General features: G+C 39.4%; 1 protein-coding gene across 3 annotated transcripts in view; it reads left to right on the forward strand.

Annotated features, from left to right (window-relative positions):
• Positions 1–16,329, forward strand: part of KIF13B (kinesin family member 13B) — a 485,412-nt gene that overhangs the window by 349,885 nt on the left and 119,198 nt on the right. For all 3 annotated transcript variants that reach the window (XM_033935468.1, XM_033935467.1, XM_033935469.1), the window contains exons 33-34: positions 6,275–6,427; positions 15,664–15,741. In XM_033935468.1, the coding sequence (XP_033791359.1) occupies positions 6,275–6,427; positions 15,664–15,741 (231 nt within the window). The remainder of the gene's footprint in view (positions 1–6,274; positions 6,428–15,663; positions 15,742–16,329) is intronic.

The following is a 16,329-nucleotide window of genomic DNA, read 5'->3' on the forward strand; positions in this document are numbered from 1 at the left end:
TCTGGATTCATCTGCTGCTTCTAAAGGAAAGAAAATTAACAGGTAAGACCATAATTTTACCTTCTGCTAGCATGTAGCTTTTGTGTAGAGATCTGTAGTTCCATTTCTATTTCTTCTTTCCTGTCACTAGGTGGTATATTGGTGTTTTGGGGCCCAGTGTAATATTTGCAGTGCTGCCTTTTCATGCATAAGATTGTTGCTCCTTGAGTTCTGGGTACTAGTGTAATTATGGTATGGTAAGATGTTTGTGTGTAAAAGTGGGGAGAGAAGGTGAGAGATGATGGATACAGGGAAGAGAAAAAGTGGAGAGTTACTGAAAGGCTAGAGCAGGGGTGGCCACACTTTTTGGCTTGCGACCTCTTTAATGTTCCCAGCGTGAGCAGCAACCCCAACCTGCTGCTCGTGCCAGTGTTCTCTCTTCCTCTGATGTCGCTTCCTAGGCAGGGGTCCAGGAAGTGATGTCAGAGGAAGAGTTGACGCTGGCACAAGCAGTAGGTTGGAGTTGCTGCTCGCGCCAGGAACAGTAAAGAGGTATGAGGGAAGGGGCATGCACAGTAGTGGGGGACCGGGGGGGGCAAGAGAGGAGGATGGGTGCTGGCGCCTCCAACAAAACGGCACCTGGGGTGGAGTCAATAATATAATTCTGCAAATAAAAATAGTTTTATATTTAGGAATTTGAATGTTCCTATTTATTTTGAGATTTAATCTGTTCTCTCAATAAAGCCCAGAACAGCTGTGACATGGGAGACTCTTGGCTTAAAAGGATATTAGTTATATTACTAATAAGTATCACTTTGTTGTAAGCCCATTGAAAGTGTCTGTTTTCTCACTCTTGTTCATACTGTTTCATTTGTGCTGGAAATATGCTACAGATGTGCAAAGCCAGCAACAAGAAAATTCCTACTGTTTCAGTAATCTTATACCGATGTGAAATAGTCTGTTATTTATGACAAAAACAAAATTCACAGCTTGCACAGTCATTCAGATTGATGTGTATTCTCTATTCACCTGCTGGAGCCCTCAGACTCCAATATATTGCCTAACAGTTTGAATACTCAGTTTTACACCTGCATTTGCCTGCTTGTAGCTTACCTCTCTTGGTAAAATAGTTAAAGCTGGCTTTGAAATGATGATATATCCACACATGAAAAGTACTAATTACAAAGGCTGAAACCTTATCACACTTTATGTAGTAGCTTTATGTTCGCCGCTTAGATATAGCAGCTACATATGTGAAGGATTTTTATATGGACCTTCAGAGTGCAGCCAGACATTTCATGCTACTGGCTGCTAGAGTCTTCGTCAGTCCATTCATTTATTGAAATTTTTTAATAGCTGTTAGCTTCAATTTTTTCTTTATTTTCTAGTTTTTTTAACCTATTTTTACTTTATCCTTAAAATTAATGTAAACCACTTAGCTTATAGTGGATTCTTAAATTTCATCTACGCCACTTTCCTGTTTCTAAGCTCGGGGAGGAAAGAGGCTCCTTGGCTCTCACCCTAATGTCGATCGGTTCATTAAAGGGGCTTTGCGATTGCACCCTCCAGTGCGTTTCCTTTTCCCTTCCTGGAACCTTAACATCTGGTTGCAAGGGCTTGGTAGTGCTCTGTATGAACCCTTACGGAAGGCTGTCCTTTTGGCTCTTACAGTCAAGATGGTGTTCCTGGTGGTGATTGTCAGCGAGACAAGTTTCTGAGTTGCAAGTTCTTTCCTGCAGGGAGCCGTTCCTTAGGATTACAGAAGCTGGGCTCTCCCTACACGCAGTTCTGTTTGCTTACCAAAAATAGTCTCGGCCTTCCACATCAATCTGGAAGTCCATTTGCCTGCTTTTTGCCATATGGGGCTCCAAGAAAAAATATAAAATGTTGTATTTGTAGGATGTCAAGCAAGTGCTTCTTCGGTACCTCGAAGTTACCAATGAGTTTCACCTATCGGGACCACCTTTTTGTTCTGACCAGTCATGCCAAGAAAAGGGAGGCTGACATCCAAAGCCTTGATTTCCAGATGGATTAAAATGGTCATTTGCTCCGCATATGTGGGCTTTGGTGAACAGCCACCGATCATGTTGAAAGCACACTCCACTAGAGGGGTTGCTGCCTCTTTGGCAGAGACTAAAGCTGTCTCGCCTGAGGAGATTTGTAGAGCAGCTACATAGTCTATCCTTTATACCTTTACCAGGTTCTATAGGGTGAATGTAACAGCCAGGAAAGACACCGCTTTCAGGTCCTCTGTTTTGAAGTCAGGCTCAGCGGGCCCACCCTAGACTCTAGGGACTGCTTTGGTATATTCTAGCATTCAGGACACTAGGCACATTGCACTAGAAAGAAAAATTAGGTTCTTACCTTATAATCTTCTTTCTTATAGATGTGTCTAGTGGTCCTGAAGCCCCACCCTGTGTCGGCCTTTGCCTGCCTTCTCCATTAGGATTTGAATTATTTTCTAATTTCTCAAAGGAGCCTAGAGGGTGATTAAAAAAAGAAAGAAAGACGATGCATAGGTACACATCACTATATTGTCTGGCTTAAGCCTCTGCTTGGTAGCAGATCATGTGAGTAGCTACGAGCTCTATATATAACTAGTGCTGGTTGCACAAGTTTGGATGTAATAATGTTCTTTCCTTTGTTACAGAGAAGAACAGAATTGTGGTGTGGGGATTTTTCCCATTTCTGTCCTTCCTTACTATTATGTCTTATTACACTGCTGATTGATTGCTTTTGTATAAACTAAGGGGTCAGGAGCAGCTCCCTAGAAAGGAAATAGAGTTAGAAAACATGATTGACAGTTTTCTGCAAGCAACTTGCTGGTTCAGATAGAAGACTGTAGCATTCAAGACCACTAGACATCTACAAGAAAGTAGATTACCGAGGTAAAAACCTAATCTTTCTTTATAGCAGCACTAGTAAGCAAAATGGCTTTTCATTTCAATTGTTTTCCTTTTTATTTTATTTTTTTAATGATGACCTCCTTTTTGCAAAGCTGTGCAGCCAAGTACTATGCAGCAAATGCTCCAACGCCCATTCAGTTCCTATGGGCATCAGAGCATTTACCACACCAGTCTGCACTACCGGCTGTAGTAAAAGAGGGGGAATGTGAGGATATATTATTTTCTAGTATGAATATAGCCAGAGTATTAGCTTTCCTTCATCTCTGATTGTTTAAAATTGTTTTTGTTTGGCATGTTAAAAGCTAAGATTACCTCTTTATGCTATTGGATAAAATCCAAGTTTGAATATTGCATTAATGTTGCTGTTCCCATAAGTTATGACTGCCAGAGACAGTTTAATCTTCTAATGGTAATTCTTAGCTGGTCAGTTGAAGAAGGGCTACAGTTTATGAAGCAACTGCAGTTTTTCTTCCAAATATCACTCAGCCTATGTTAAAGGGGTGAATGAAAAAAAAAACCTACTACAGAGAGGAAGGATGGAATTCATAGATGCATGATGGATTCAGTTCTTCTAGGACATATGTTGCTGTTTTGTGTATCCATTCGGTGACAGGAGCTTTACGCAGCAAATGGATCAGTAGATAATCCACGAGTTTTTGTTTATCGATAATAGGAATCCCTCAGGAAGACATCTTTGTCGAAACATGGACTGTGTTGGGTCCCACGTTTCTAGTGGATTGGGTCCTATATGTCTTTAGATTTTTATGTGGATTATCAAGGATAATTTTTAATAAATTCCAAATCAGAAACATCAAATCTCCACAGAGTCTTTTGTTTTGGTCATACTTTTCTCTACTGTGGAGTTATTGGGTCAATTTTTTTGTTTTCCTACTCTGTGTAGACCAGTTGTTAGATGGGTAAGTCTTTAACCTAACCCTGAATACTGTATGTACTGAACTAAAGTGAAAAGCAGAGGCCAAGAGGTTGGTGCAATGGTTTTTGAAAATTTATAGCCTATTGAATGTTTTCACACTTCTTATATCAGTGCATCAGACTTGCATGCATTTTAAATGATGTTTTTCCAGTCATCATCCAATCACCAACACAACATTCTCAATATCTTTCAGGGAAAAGTTTTAATTGGTAGACAAAGCATATAGAGAACAACAAGAAGAGGAGGCAAACTTTGCCGATCACAGACATGCAAGTGATGGAGCCAAAAAGCCCAGGGAAGACAGTAGATGATAAACACCTTACTACAAACTCGGGGGGGGGGGGAGGAGTGGAGGGGGAATTACAATTAAAAGATACGACACAGCCATGTTTCATTTTACCCTATTGACAGGCATACAAGCTGAAACATGGCTCTGTCCAGGTTTTTATAATTGTAATTACGGTATTTCTGATACTGTTTTGTTTGTTTGTTGGCTTCCTTAGGATTTTTAGTTCCTTTGCTCCATCTGTGCATGGGCAAAGTATATATCCAAACGAAAACATTGAAATTCAGCAATTCAGTAAATTTTCACCCCACTCAGTTAATACTTTGTGGTAACACTTTGGTGAGCTGTAAGTCTGAGAGAGGTATCCATCAATTTTTTTGCACACCTAGATATGTCATCATTAGATCATACGTTTTTACAAACCGGTCCAATCTCTGGTATGTTCCTTTGGGGAGATTGTTTCACAGCAATCTTTAAATCATGGCTCAGATTTTCAATTGGCTTGAATCAAGGACATTCACCTTGTAGCTTTTGTAACTTTGGCTGTGTGCTTTGAGTTATGCTGAAAGGTGAACTTCTGTGCCAGTTTCAGGGGCAGTAGATTTTCCTTGAGAAATTTCTTGATTTTTTTTCCACTCATTGTCCTATCTGTCCTGATAAATATCTGCTAATAAGAAACCCTCATAACATAATGTTGCCACCACCATGCTCCTCAGTGGGCCTGGCATTTTCTGGAGATGTTCTATGTTCAGTTTTGTGCCACAGTGCTTTGCATTCAAGCCAAACAGTATTATTTTTGTTTAGTCAGACCATGTGGATAGAGTATGTTCTGAGTGTTTGTTTTTCATATTTTGAACACGATTCAAATGGCTTCCTTCTTGCTACCGTACCCTACAGGCCAGATTTGTGGACTGCTTGGGACATTATCAAATGCATATTGGGACCAGTCTTGACCATGGAAGTATGTAGCTTTTTCAAAGTTTCCATTGGTTTCTTGATTTCTGCCTTTAGTCTTTTGTGGCTTCATTATACAGTTTGGATGGATCGCCAGATTTAGACAGGTCTTTCACTTCTTAATCTTAATTGTCCTGATTGTGTTCCAAAGAATGGCCTTTGCAATTACTTTAATACTGTACCCATCCCCTGGTATGTGCCTTTTCACATACCAGGGGATGGGTACAATACTAAAGTTTTCACAACCTCTTTAGTACTCATGGTTATGCTTTTGCTTTGAAATGTATTACCCAAAGGAGAGAGACAGCAGATACTACAGAATGAATCTTGTAACTATGTGAATCAGTAAAATTTAATTCAGGTGGAGCCAGTTCAATTGGTGTGTGTTTTTGAAAGTGATTGGTTACACCAGAACTTAAGTACTGAGCATTGCTACAGGCAGGTGGATACTTATCCAACTAAAAAGCAAAGCAAACAACAAAGGGAGGAAACCAACACAGCCTGCAGTGAGCAAGATGCAAACAAACAAAGAAAACTGCAGACAGCTGTACAAAGAAGCAGGCTAAATTTATTAAACCAAAATCATGAATGCGGTTAATGTTACCACCTTGAACCAAACCAAAGGACCCGACACGGTCCGTGTTTCGGTAAACACGCCTTCATCAGGGGTCCCAGGTGGATAAGGTATCGGATAAAACTGCAGACAAAAAAACTCAGTCTGTGCGGAGTACCCAAGTGATCGTCTTGCTATTGCTGCTTTCACGCACAGGCTGAGTTTTATGGGGTTTTTTGTCTGCGGTTTTATCTGATACCTTATCTACCTGATGAAGGCATGTTTACTGAAACACGCACCGTGTCGGGTCCTTTGGTTTGGTTCAAGGTGGTAACATTAACCGCATTCATGATTTTGGTTTAATAAATTCAGCCTGCTTCTTTGTACAGCTGTCTGCAGTTTTCTTTGTGGGGGGGTTTTGTTTGTTTTTAACTTATCCAACTAAACCATTCCATTTTCTAGGGATTTCTGGAGTATATTTTTTACTTAGCTGTTGTGGGGTAAACTATGTCGATATATGGAACGAACACCATTTTAAAGCCTTTTTCTTCCAAGCTATAAGGCAACAAAATGTGAACATATTGGAAGGGGATGTAGACTTGCAACTGTAGATACAATTTTATAGTCAAGATAATTGCCAAATTGTTTTTCTTTCCTTGCAGGATGCTCAGGGAGCTGAAGATAGAGAAGCATTGGCAAATATGGCAGCAAATGTGGAAAATGCAGAATCAGCCGATTCTGCAGCATATATTGAGAAGTATCTGCGGAGTGTGCTGGCAGTAGAGAACATTCTCACTCTGGATCGTCTGCGCCAGGTTTGTTAGTGCAATATATTTAGAATACCCAATTCTGATTTTCTTCCTTGTCCTTTGAATTTAGTGAGCTTGAACAGTGCCCGACACCAGTGCTACATTTATCTATAGTGCAGGCAGCAGCAGTGCAAACCTCAACACTGCCTTGCCAATGTTCTACAGGGATCGTTATCTTGAGGGAGGAGTTGGCTTGGTTTTCAGTCCTGTGCAGTCTTTTTCCATTCTGCTGCTAACAATGGTAATGTAATTTCAGTTTGGATCATGCCTTTCTGCATATAAACCTGCACTTGATGCATGCTGCAGTACAGAAATGTAATTTAATAAAACAACATAGATTTGTTTTCATCTTGCTAGGATAATCCAAACAAACATTATTTTGCCCTGTCAGTAGATGGAGGCAGAGAAGCTTTACCCAGGTTTCATCACTTGCATAAGGAAAGATGCAGCCTGGAATTAGTATTTTTCTAGATCCAGCACATGGTGCAGGTTGGACTGGTGAAACAGGATGTGTCTTTCAGGCCTTGCTCTCCACGGAACAGCCCACAGTTCTAGTGGTATGAGTCCATTGGCATGGAGTTAGCTCCTGAAAATTGGTCCATGGGCCTTTTCCTGGTATATCAGAGACACCCAGATAACTTTTTTTTTAATTTATGAGCAAATTCAAATCAACATTCAAGAAATCTTTCTTGAACAGAAAAGCTAGAATTGTACATATATCATCAAACAAAAGGGAAAAAAGAAAAACAACATCAGTAAATGCAGCTGTGGTCCTCAACTAAGAGGGGAGGGCACAAGTTATAGAAACAGAGAAAATGACAACAGATAAAGGCTATGTCAACAAGTAATAACACAAAAATATAAGAAAAGCACAGAGCCATGTCTTCCAGAATTCAATATCACTATATGTGAGAGATTCATTCATCATTTCCTATAGCACCCACGAGAGGTGTAAAGTGATGCATGTAGGTAACAAAAATCTCACGCACGAATACAGGATGTCCGGGGCGGTACTTGGAGAGACCTCCCTGGAGAGAGACTTGGGAGTTACGATCGAGAAGTCGATGAAGCCGTCTACGCAATGTGCGGTGGCAGCGAAAAGGGCGAACAGAATGCTAGGAATGATAAAGAAGGGGATCACGAACAGATCGGAGAAGGTTATCATGCCGCTGTACCGGGACATGGTGCGCCCTCACATGGAGTACTGCGTCCAGCACTGGTCACCGTACATGAAGAAGGACACGGTACTACTCGAAAGGGTCCAGAGAAGAGCGACTAAGATGGTTAAGGGGCTGGAGGAGTTGCCGTACAGTGAAAGATTGGAGAAACTGTGCTTTTTCTCCCTCGAACAAAGGAGATTGAGAGGGGACATGATCGAAATATTCAAGGTACTGAAGGGAATAGACTTAGTAGATAAGGGCAGGTTGTTCACCCTCTCCAAGGTAGGGAGAACGAGAGGGCACTCTCTAAAATTGAAAAGGGATAGATTCCGTACAAACGTAAGGAAGTTCTTCTTCACTCAGAGAGTGGTAGAAAACTGAACGCCCTTCCGGAGTCCGTCATAGGGGAAAACACCCGCCAGGGATTCAAGACAAAGTTAGACAAGTTCCTGCTGAACTAGAGCGTACGCAGGTAGGGCTAGTCTCAGGGCACTGGTCTTTGACCAAGGGCCGCCGCGTGAGCAGACTGCTGGACATGATGGACCACTGACAATTCTTATGTTCTAACAAACGAGGCTTTTTTTTAGACACCAGGAAGTTGGTCAAATGAGTTGGATAAAAATATATATCTTATAGATTAAAATTTCCCTGTAAGTATATAATTAAGTATCAAAAAGAATGTACACATGGTCTCATAAGGAGAAACTGCTTTCTTCTTTTTCTGAGGTTTGGATTTTTTTTATTTATTTATTTTAGAAACATTAGGAAACACATTAACCTTATAATTCAAAAACAATTTGTCACAATGCTGATAATACATTTTAAACAACCATTCATTATTACTACTATTATCCAACGCATCATGAAAAATGCTTATGGCAATCTCTGCTGGATCGGAGTACTAAAAACCCTACCTAACCCATTAAGCAATGTCCAATGTAGTGATATCCCTGGTATTCTCAATCTTTGATTAATGCAATGCAATCCTGCTTGGCATCCCAAAGTACATGATCAGGCAGATCCAAATAGTACAAAACACTGCAGCTAGATTTCTGCTGGGAAAATTGAAGCAGACGAGTGCCACCCTGTTACTGTAAGAGTTACACAGGCTCCCAATTAAAAACGGTGAAATTCAAGATCATTTTGCTGACATACAAAATCATTCATCTTTCAGAACCACAATACCTAGCAAACCAAACAAACAACCATAAACCATGTTGTACCCTACACTGAAGCCTGGAAATACCCTCCTTCAGAAACACCAATACAAAAGCATCAGGAAAAGAATGTTCTCCGTGATGGCCCCTACGTGGGAGAACTCCTGAGGGAATTAAAACTAGAAAAGGGCACCAAAAAGTTCAAGAAAGGAATAAAGATGATAATCTTCAAACAACACTTTAGCAAATAAGGGGGAATAGCAACATGGAAGAAACAGCAGGCTGCTACCCACTTGGAACATGAAAGGGTGAACTCACGAATAATACAAAGATGAATATATGATATACAGAAACTATAACAGTATGTATACATAGATGATATAAATAGGTAAGATATACTGTACCAAAGCTCATGCAAATCGCTCTGAATTGACTCCCCAGTCATTAGTAGCAGTAAAGAAGCTTCCAATAAACATAAAGATGACACCGAGGTTGTGAGCCGACAAGAGGATGAGTGTGTTATCTACTGAAATAGAGAATGGAGGAAGGGGAGAGGCAGGTTTAGGAGAAGAGATAAGGAGTTCATTCTTGGCTGTGTTTAATTTTAGATGGTGATGAGACATCCAGATAGCAGTTTCTGGATTCCTGTTGAAATTTTGGTTGTAGAGAGGTGGATTTGCTCATTGTCAGCATAAAGATGGTACTGGAAGCCATGGAAGGAGATTATTGCAGATGGGCAGACTAGATGGGCCATTTGGCCTTTATCTGCCATCATGTTTCTATTAAGGAAATACTTTTTTTACAGAAAGGGTGGTACATGCATGGAACAGTCTCCCAGAAGGGGTGGTGGCGACAGACACTGTATCTGAATTTAAAAGGGCCTGGGATAGGCACGTGGGATCTCTTGGAGAGAGAAAGAGATAATGGTTACTGCAGATGGGCTGACTAGATGAGTCATTTGGCATTTATCTGCCATCATGTTTCTATTAAGAGCGCCAAGGGAGGAAGTATAGATGGAGAAAAGAAGAACTCCAAGGACTGAGCCCTGAAGTATGATGACCAATAGAGGACTGGAAGCACTGGAGGATCCACCAGAGAATATGCTAAAAATGTGACAAGAAAGATAGGAAAAGAACCATGAGTTAACAGAATCCAAGTGTGGATAGCATATCGATGAAAAGATGGTGATCTACAGTGTCAAATGCAGATAGATCAAGGAGGCTGAGGAAACAAGGACATTGAATGGAGAGGGCAAAAGCCCAATTGAAGGGGGTCGAGAATAGCGCGAAACAAAAGAAAATCAAGTAGCTTAGATAGAAAGGTTTGGAGGGAGATAGGGCGATAATCGGAGGAGCAGGTAAGGTCCAGTGATGGTTTTTTGAGGAGTGGCATAACTATAGCATGTTTGAAGGCATTGGGTACTGTCACAGTAGAGAGCGATAGGTTGAGGACATGGCAGATAGCAGGAATAACCATAGGAGAAATGGTGATCAGTAGACGGATGGGGATGGAATCAAGGAACAGATAATGTGTTTGGAGAAGGAAAGATGATGTCAGATTACTCCGTGATTCTGAGAAGGAAGAAAAGGTAGCATGGATTAGCGGGGTGAACAGGAGTAGGGAGAGGCAGTGGCATTTTGGTTGAGAACTCAAGGTTAATCTTGTGAACATTGTTGTGGAAGTATTCAGCCATGGTCTGGGGAGAAAGTGAAGGAGGAGTTAGAAGTGAGGGCACTTTGAGTAGATTGTTGATCATAGTAAAGTGACGGAGAGGGCTGGATCCAAGAGAATCAGTAAAGAAGGCATAGTAGACTTTTTTTTTGCAAGAGAAAGGGCAGATTGGAAGGAGGTCAGCAGGAATTTGTAGTGAACAAAGTTGGCATGAGCATGGGATTTCAGCCAGTGATGTTCCGCAGTTCGTGCACAGGAACATAAGTAGCGGATCTTAGAGGTCAGCCAGGCCTGGGGTTTGACATGCCTTACAGGATATGAAATGGGCAGAGCAAGGATGTCAAAAGTAGAGTTGATAATAGTATTATAAGAAGAGATTGCTTTATTGACAGATTTACATAGCATAGTATTGGGGAGGGGAGACCATGGCAGAGAGTTTGCACTAGTCAATAGCCTGAAGATTCCTGAATGTATTGATGAGGATCGGTTGTGTCTGAGGGGAAGGGTGTTGAGTTGTGAAAGTTATCTGTTGATGGTCAGAGTGGCAGAATTGAGGAATTAGAGAAAAAGACAAGATCAAGGCACTCTCGTATATGGGGGTAGTGGAGAACAACTGAAGATTGAATGAGGATATTAGAGCAAGAAACTTTGAAGTATAGGAGTCAGAGATGTCCTTGGTGTGAATGTTAAAATTACCAAGGATAAGGGAAGGAGACGAAGGTTTGAGGAAGACAGAGAGCCATTAGTCAAGGTCAGTGAGAAAAGAAAGCAGGAATTTGTCAGAAGGTCAATAAATGACCGCTATTCAGAAAGGAAAGGGAGCAAATATAGGGGCAGGGTGGACTTCAAAGGAGGAAAAGCAGTGAGACTGAGGTAGGTGAAGAGGTTGAAATCTAAAGAATGGTGAGAGTAGCAGGCCAACCCCTCCTCTGTGACCTACTGGGAAAGGTATGTTGGTGAAGTGGTAACCTCCATAAGATAGGGCAGCAATTGAAACAGAGTTTTCAGAGCAGAGCTAGGTTTCAGTTAGTACAAGCAGGTAGAAAGAATGAGAGATGAAGAGGTCATGAACGTAAGCAGTCTTGATGATAGAGCAGGCATTTCACAGGGTGCATGAAGAAGGTAGAGAAGAAGGGGAGAGGAGGGGAACAGAAATAAGGTTGGAGAAGTGTGATCTGCATGATTAGGGTGTGAGTTGACTAGGAGGGCCAGGATTGGGGTTGATGTCCCCAGCAGTGAGCAAAAGGAGGAGTAGAAGAGTACGGAGCAGAGCAGGGGTGGTACAACAATGGTGATGCAGGCAAGATGTAGTTAGGATGGGGAGGGTTGAATGAGGGGGAGAAACTGTTGAAGCCTTAGAACTATGAAGAAGGTGGGTGATAGAAAGCATAGTGAGGTGGTGAATTCAAAAAGTAGGCAAAATGGGCTTGAGAATTGTAGTGTTTTGGTGTGGATGGACAGATTGGGTAAGGTCAGTAATAAGAAAAGAAGGTATAATGAAGCTGTAGACTAGGAGAGGGAAATGATACCTGGGGTTATCCAGGAGGAGGAGTCTGCCAGTGTATTGTAAGGTCTGCTTAGTATGAAGGGTGGATGTAGCGGAGAGGTTAATATGAATTAGCAGTAATAAGGTCACCTGATAAAAGGTTTGATAGTAGGAGCCTGAATTAGTGATGATTTTAACTTGTCAGCATAAGCTGCTGAGGGTGATTAATAGGTATATAAAAGTAATGTGAGCATAGGAAAGGTTGGGATGTGGGGCAGGGTGTGATGGCCTAAGAAATAGGGACGAGTGTACAGTGTAGCTATGGAATCAGTCTCTAATGGTGTCCTCAGAAGTAAGTATATACATTTTCCAGAAGTATACAGTATTTACCAAAGCAGAGAGGAATGGGTTCATTGATTAGTAAGAGGTAAGAGTAGATGTAGCATTTTCAGAGTCAGAATATTCAGGAAGAGCAGCAACATTCAAGGTATCCAATTCCAAAGATGGCTCTCCCAGATTTTGAATCTGCTTTTGTCCAGTAGGAAGATAATATGCATGAACAATTGACACTAAAGTGGGAAAAATTCCTAATATCTCCATACATATTGCTTATGCATTTCCTGTGGTGTTATTCAAAGGTAATTTAAGAAAGTTCAAGAACCTTAAGTTCCATGATTGAGAAATGTTTTCCAAATTGTCCACTTTAGCTCTAATCAAGCCATTCTTCACCCTTTGAGCTTTCTCAATATCTTTTTTTAACTTCATTTAACTTGGTTACAATCTGAATCAATCCAAGAGCTACTGTATCTTTTGTTCCAGTTAGCAAATTTCTTGGGCTAGAGCTAGACTATTCACTTGTGGTATCCTTTCTTTCCCCAACTCCACTATAGCATCCCAGATAACATCAAAGTTAATTGTAGCCAGTTGATTGACTAAGAATTTTGATAAAGGCAAACCTTTTGATCCAGTCAACTTTACTCCCATTGTTCCTGGTGTCTCTGAACCCCTCACTACCACATCTTCTGAGGCGAGTGAGTCTTCCACTTGCTCCACACCACCTTTAGTTGAAGCTAGCAGTAAGTTCAGAAAACTGCACTAATGTTTCATCTCCCTCTAACTGCTGTTAGTCTGACATCTTCAGTAGAAGATCAGCTTCTGTGGAGGCAGATGGAGAGCTGACAAACAGCAGCTGTGCTGGCAATAATGCCACTTTCAGGCTTAGTGAGATGACCTGCCCAGGAGAGCTCATGGTAGCTTCTGCTTCCCGTGGTGGCTCAAGCCAGGGGCACATGAATCCATTAGGTACTGCCTGAAAGAATAAATTGGGCCAGACACAGGAGGTAAAGACATGGGCTTTCCTTTTGCATTTGCCTATAATAGCTAGAAATAATTATAGAGGAAAAGAAAGTTGAAATGTGGAGCAAACAGTCCTGCAACCATCTTGACTTTCATGACCATTTGAAACATTTACAATGTATATAGAATACAGCTGTCTAATTCATCTATAGTTCTCCTAGGTTTGATCATAAGATCAAGTTCAAGTTTCAAGTTTCAAGTTTTTTATTTATTCTTGATTAATCGCTTTCTCTAATTCAAAGCGATGTACAAATCAAATTTAGTTAAAAGAGAGCAAACAAACAGACAAACCAAACTTTGGGATTTACAATGCTTACAAAGGTTAAAACTTATTAAACTACATTGGGTAAAAATAGGGTTATGAAATACATTCGTTATATAAAAGATTAAACATAGGAAAACACATTAGGAAAAATAATAAATAAAAAATCAGGAATTAAAAGCATCATTAAAAAGAAATGTTTTTAATAGTGATTTAAATTTTACCAAATCTTGATCGTTTCGTATAAAAATTGGAAGAGCATTCCAGGTTTGAGGGGCTGTTACAGAAAATATAAATTGTCGTCTTGTATTAATCAACTTCAATGAAGGTACTGTTAATAGATTTTGATCAGTAGATCTTAATGTTCTAGTTGGATGGTAAGGTATTAAAAGTTTATGAATAAAAGCAGGAGTCTTATATAATAGTGTTTTAAATGTAAGTAAACAGATTTTATAAGTTATTCTATGGATGACAGGTAGCCAATGTGCCTTTTCAAGTAGGGGAGTAACATGATCAAATTTTTTAGATTTTGTAATAAGTTTTATAGAGACATTCTGTATAATTTGTAAACGTTTGATTTCATTTAATGCAATACCTCTAAAAAGAGAATTACAATAATCTATTTTTGATATGACTAATGAGTGGATAAGAATGTTTAAAGATTGTGCATTCAGAAATTTTGAAATGGATCTAATTTGTCGTAATCTGTAGAATGAAGTTTTAACAATATAACTTATATGGTCATGAAAGTTTAATTTGGAATCAACAATTACTCCTAATATTTTCGTTTTATTGACTATCTGTAAAGGGATATTTCTTATAGTAATAGGGGTGACAAGTGTGGGATTTTCCTTCCAAGGAAAAATCATCAAATTTGTTTTTTTTATATTAAGGGCCAATTTATTAGTATTTAGCCAATCTTGAACTTGATCGAGTTTCTTACTAATCTCATGTATTTCTGAAATATTATCCGTATCTACAGGGTGTAACAGCTGAATATCGTCAGCGTATCCGAAAACTTGAAGACCTATAGATTGGCACAATGTAAGGAGTGGTGCTAGAAAGATATTAAATAGTAGAGGAGAAAGAATAGACCCTTGAGGAACACCGAAAGTGGATGAAATAGGATTAGATATAGATTCTTTAAAGAAAACAGAAGAAGAGCGATCTGTAAAATAAGAATTAAACCAAGAAAGAATTTGATCCGTGATCCCAATAGATTGAAGTCGATTTATGAGAAGTTTATGATCAATTGTATCAAAAGCTGCGGAAAGATCTAGTGAAATTAATAAAGTAGTTTTGTGATGGTCAAGAAAATAATGAATGGATGTAGTTAAACCAACTAGTGATAGTTCTGTGCTGTGATGTTCTCTAAAACCTGTTTGATCCTCTCTTTTGGCAGCACAACGTTGATCTTAAAGTAAATGAAGAGCTAAATTGAAGCTATCTTCCTATTTTCGTTATATCCTTTACTTTTTCTCTATTGTCTTCCCCTCGCCCCTGCTGACTACTGTCTTCCCAGCCAGATCCAATCATCCTCCCTTACCCTCTATCTCTAGTTTTCTGCTTGATTTGTTTTGATTTTATGTCCCTTTTATATTATCAGTAACTTTGTTGTGAATTAACTAAAGTTGGTATAGTAATATTTTCAATAATTATTTTTGAATCTGGTTTTGATAAATGTATTTAGTCGTCTTTTAAACTAAACTACACTATTAGCTTTGATCACATTCTTTGACAACTGATTCCAATACTTGCTTGTGCATTAATTTAAAACAATACTTTTCTTAATTTTATTCAGATTTGACCACAGCACTATGTTTGCATAATTTGTATGCTGGATCAATAAAAAAGACTTGAAAAGGTTGTGTTATTTTTGAAAATATTGCATAGAGTAAGAGAGGGTTGAAGTACAACATACACAGGAAACCAAGCACAAAGAAACATCCAGATTCAGGAAATAAGATTAAATTTATTCTGGGCCCCAAATCTGGATGGTCCTTGGTGCTTTTCTTTCCTATTTTTGAAAATATAACATGGTCCTTGGAGTTGTACTAGTGATGAATAAAACTGGTAATTCTTTCTGATCAATAGTTTAATCCTGAGACACAGGCATTTCTAAAAATTTTAATATGTGGTCTGGTTTATAGGAGGTTTCTGTAAAAGAGCAGTTAACAGGAAAAGGAAAACTGAAGAGGAGGAGCCTCAGCTCACCTAATGTAAATCGGGTGAGTATCCCTAATCTTGACTACATCAGGATCTTCTCTGGAAATAAACAAGGAAAGGACAGGTAGAGAATTCAGTATGGAAGTGATACTTATTACAGTAAGTTCACTTCTGGGTCAATTCATATGCAACGTTAGGCATTCAAAAAGTCTAGAATAGATTATGTAAATTGGACTACATATAAAAAATTGAGCTAGCCACAGCTTTCAAATAATTGCTCATATTTTTGTATTTGGTATGTTTTAGGCTTAGTGTGTTTTGTATTTCATAGTTGTATATACATATGTTTTTTTATGTACAAAATCTGAGTTAGTGAACTTTAAATTATATAGGGGGCAACTTTTTAAAGGATGCAGGGGTATTTCTATAGACTTTGAGTTTGGCCTTTTATATTAGCCAGATCCTAGAGCTTTCAGCTTTCCATCAAGAAATTTAGAGGGAAGAGTCTGAGATGCTAAAACTTTTGGATGTTTATAGAGTGTTGTTCCAGTATTTAGAAATTACAAATGAAATTCAAGTCAGCTCACTTTTTCATGTTTGCAGACCTAGAAAGGGTGAAAGCTGCTACAAAAATGAAGATTGCTCAGTGA

Source organism: Geotrypetes seraphini, chromosome 3, assembly GCF_902459505.1.
Source record: "Geotrypetes seraphini chromosome 3, aGeoSer1.1, whole genome shotgun sequence".
NCBI classification, from domain to species: Eukaryota; Metazoa; Chordata; class Amphibia; order Gymnophiona; family Dermophiidae; genus Geotrypetes; species Geotrypetes seraphini.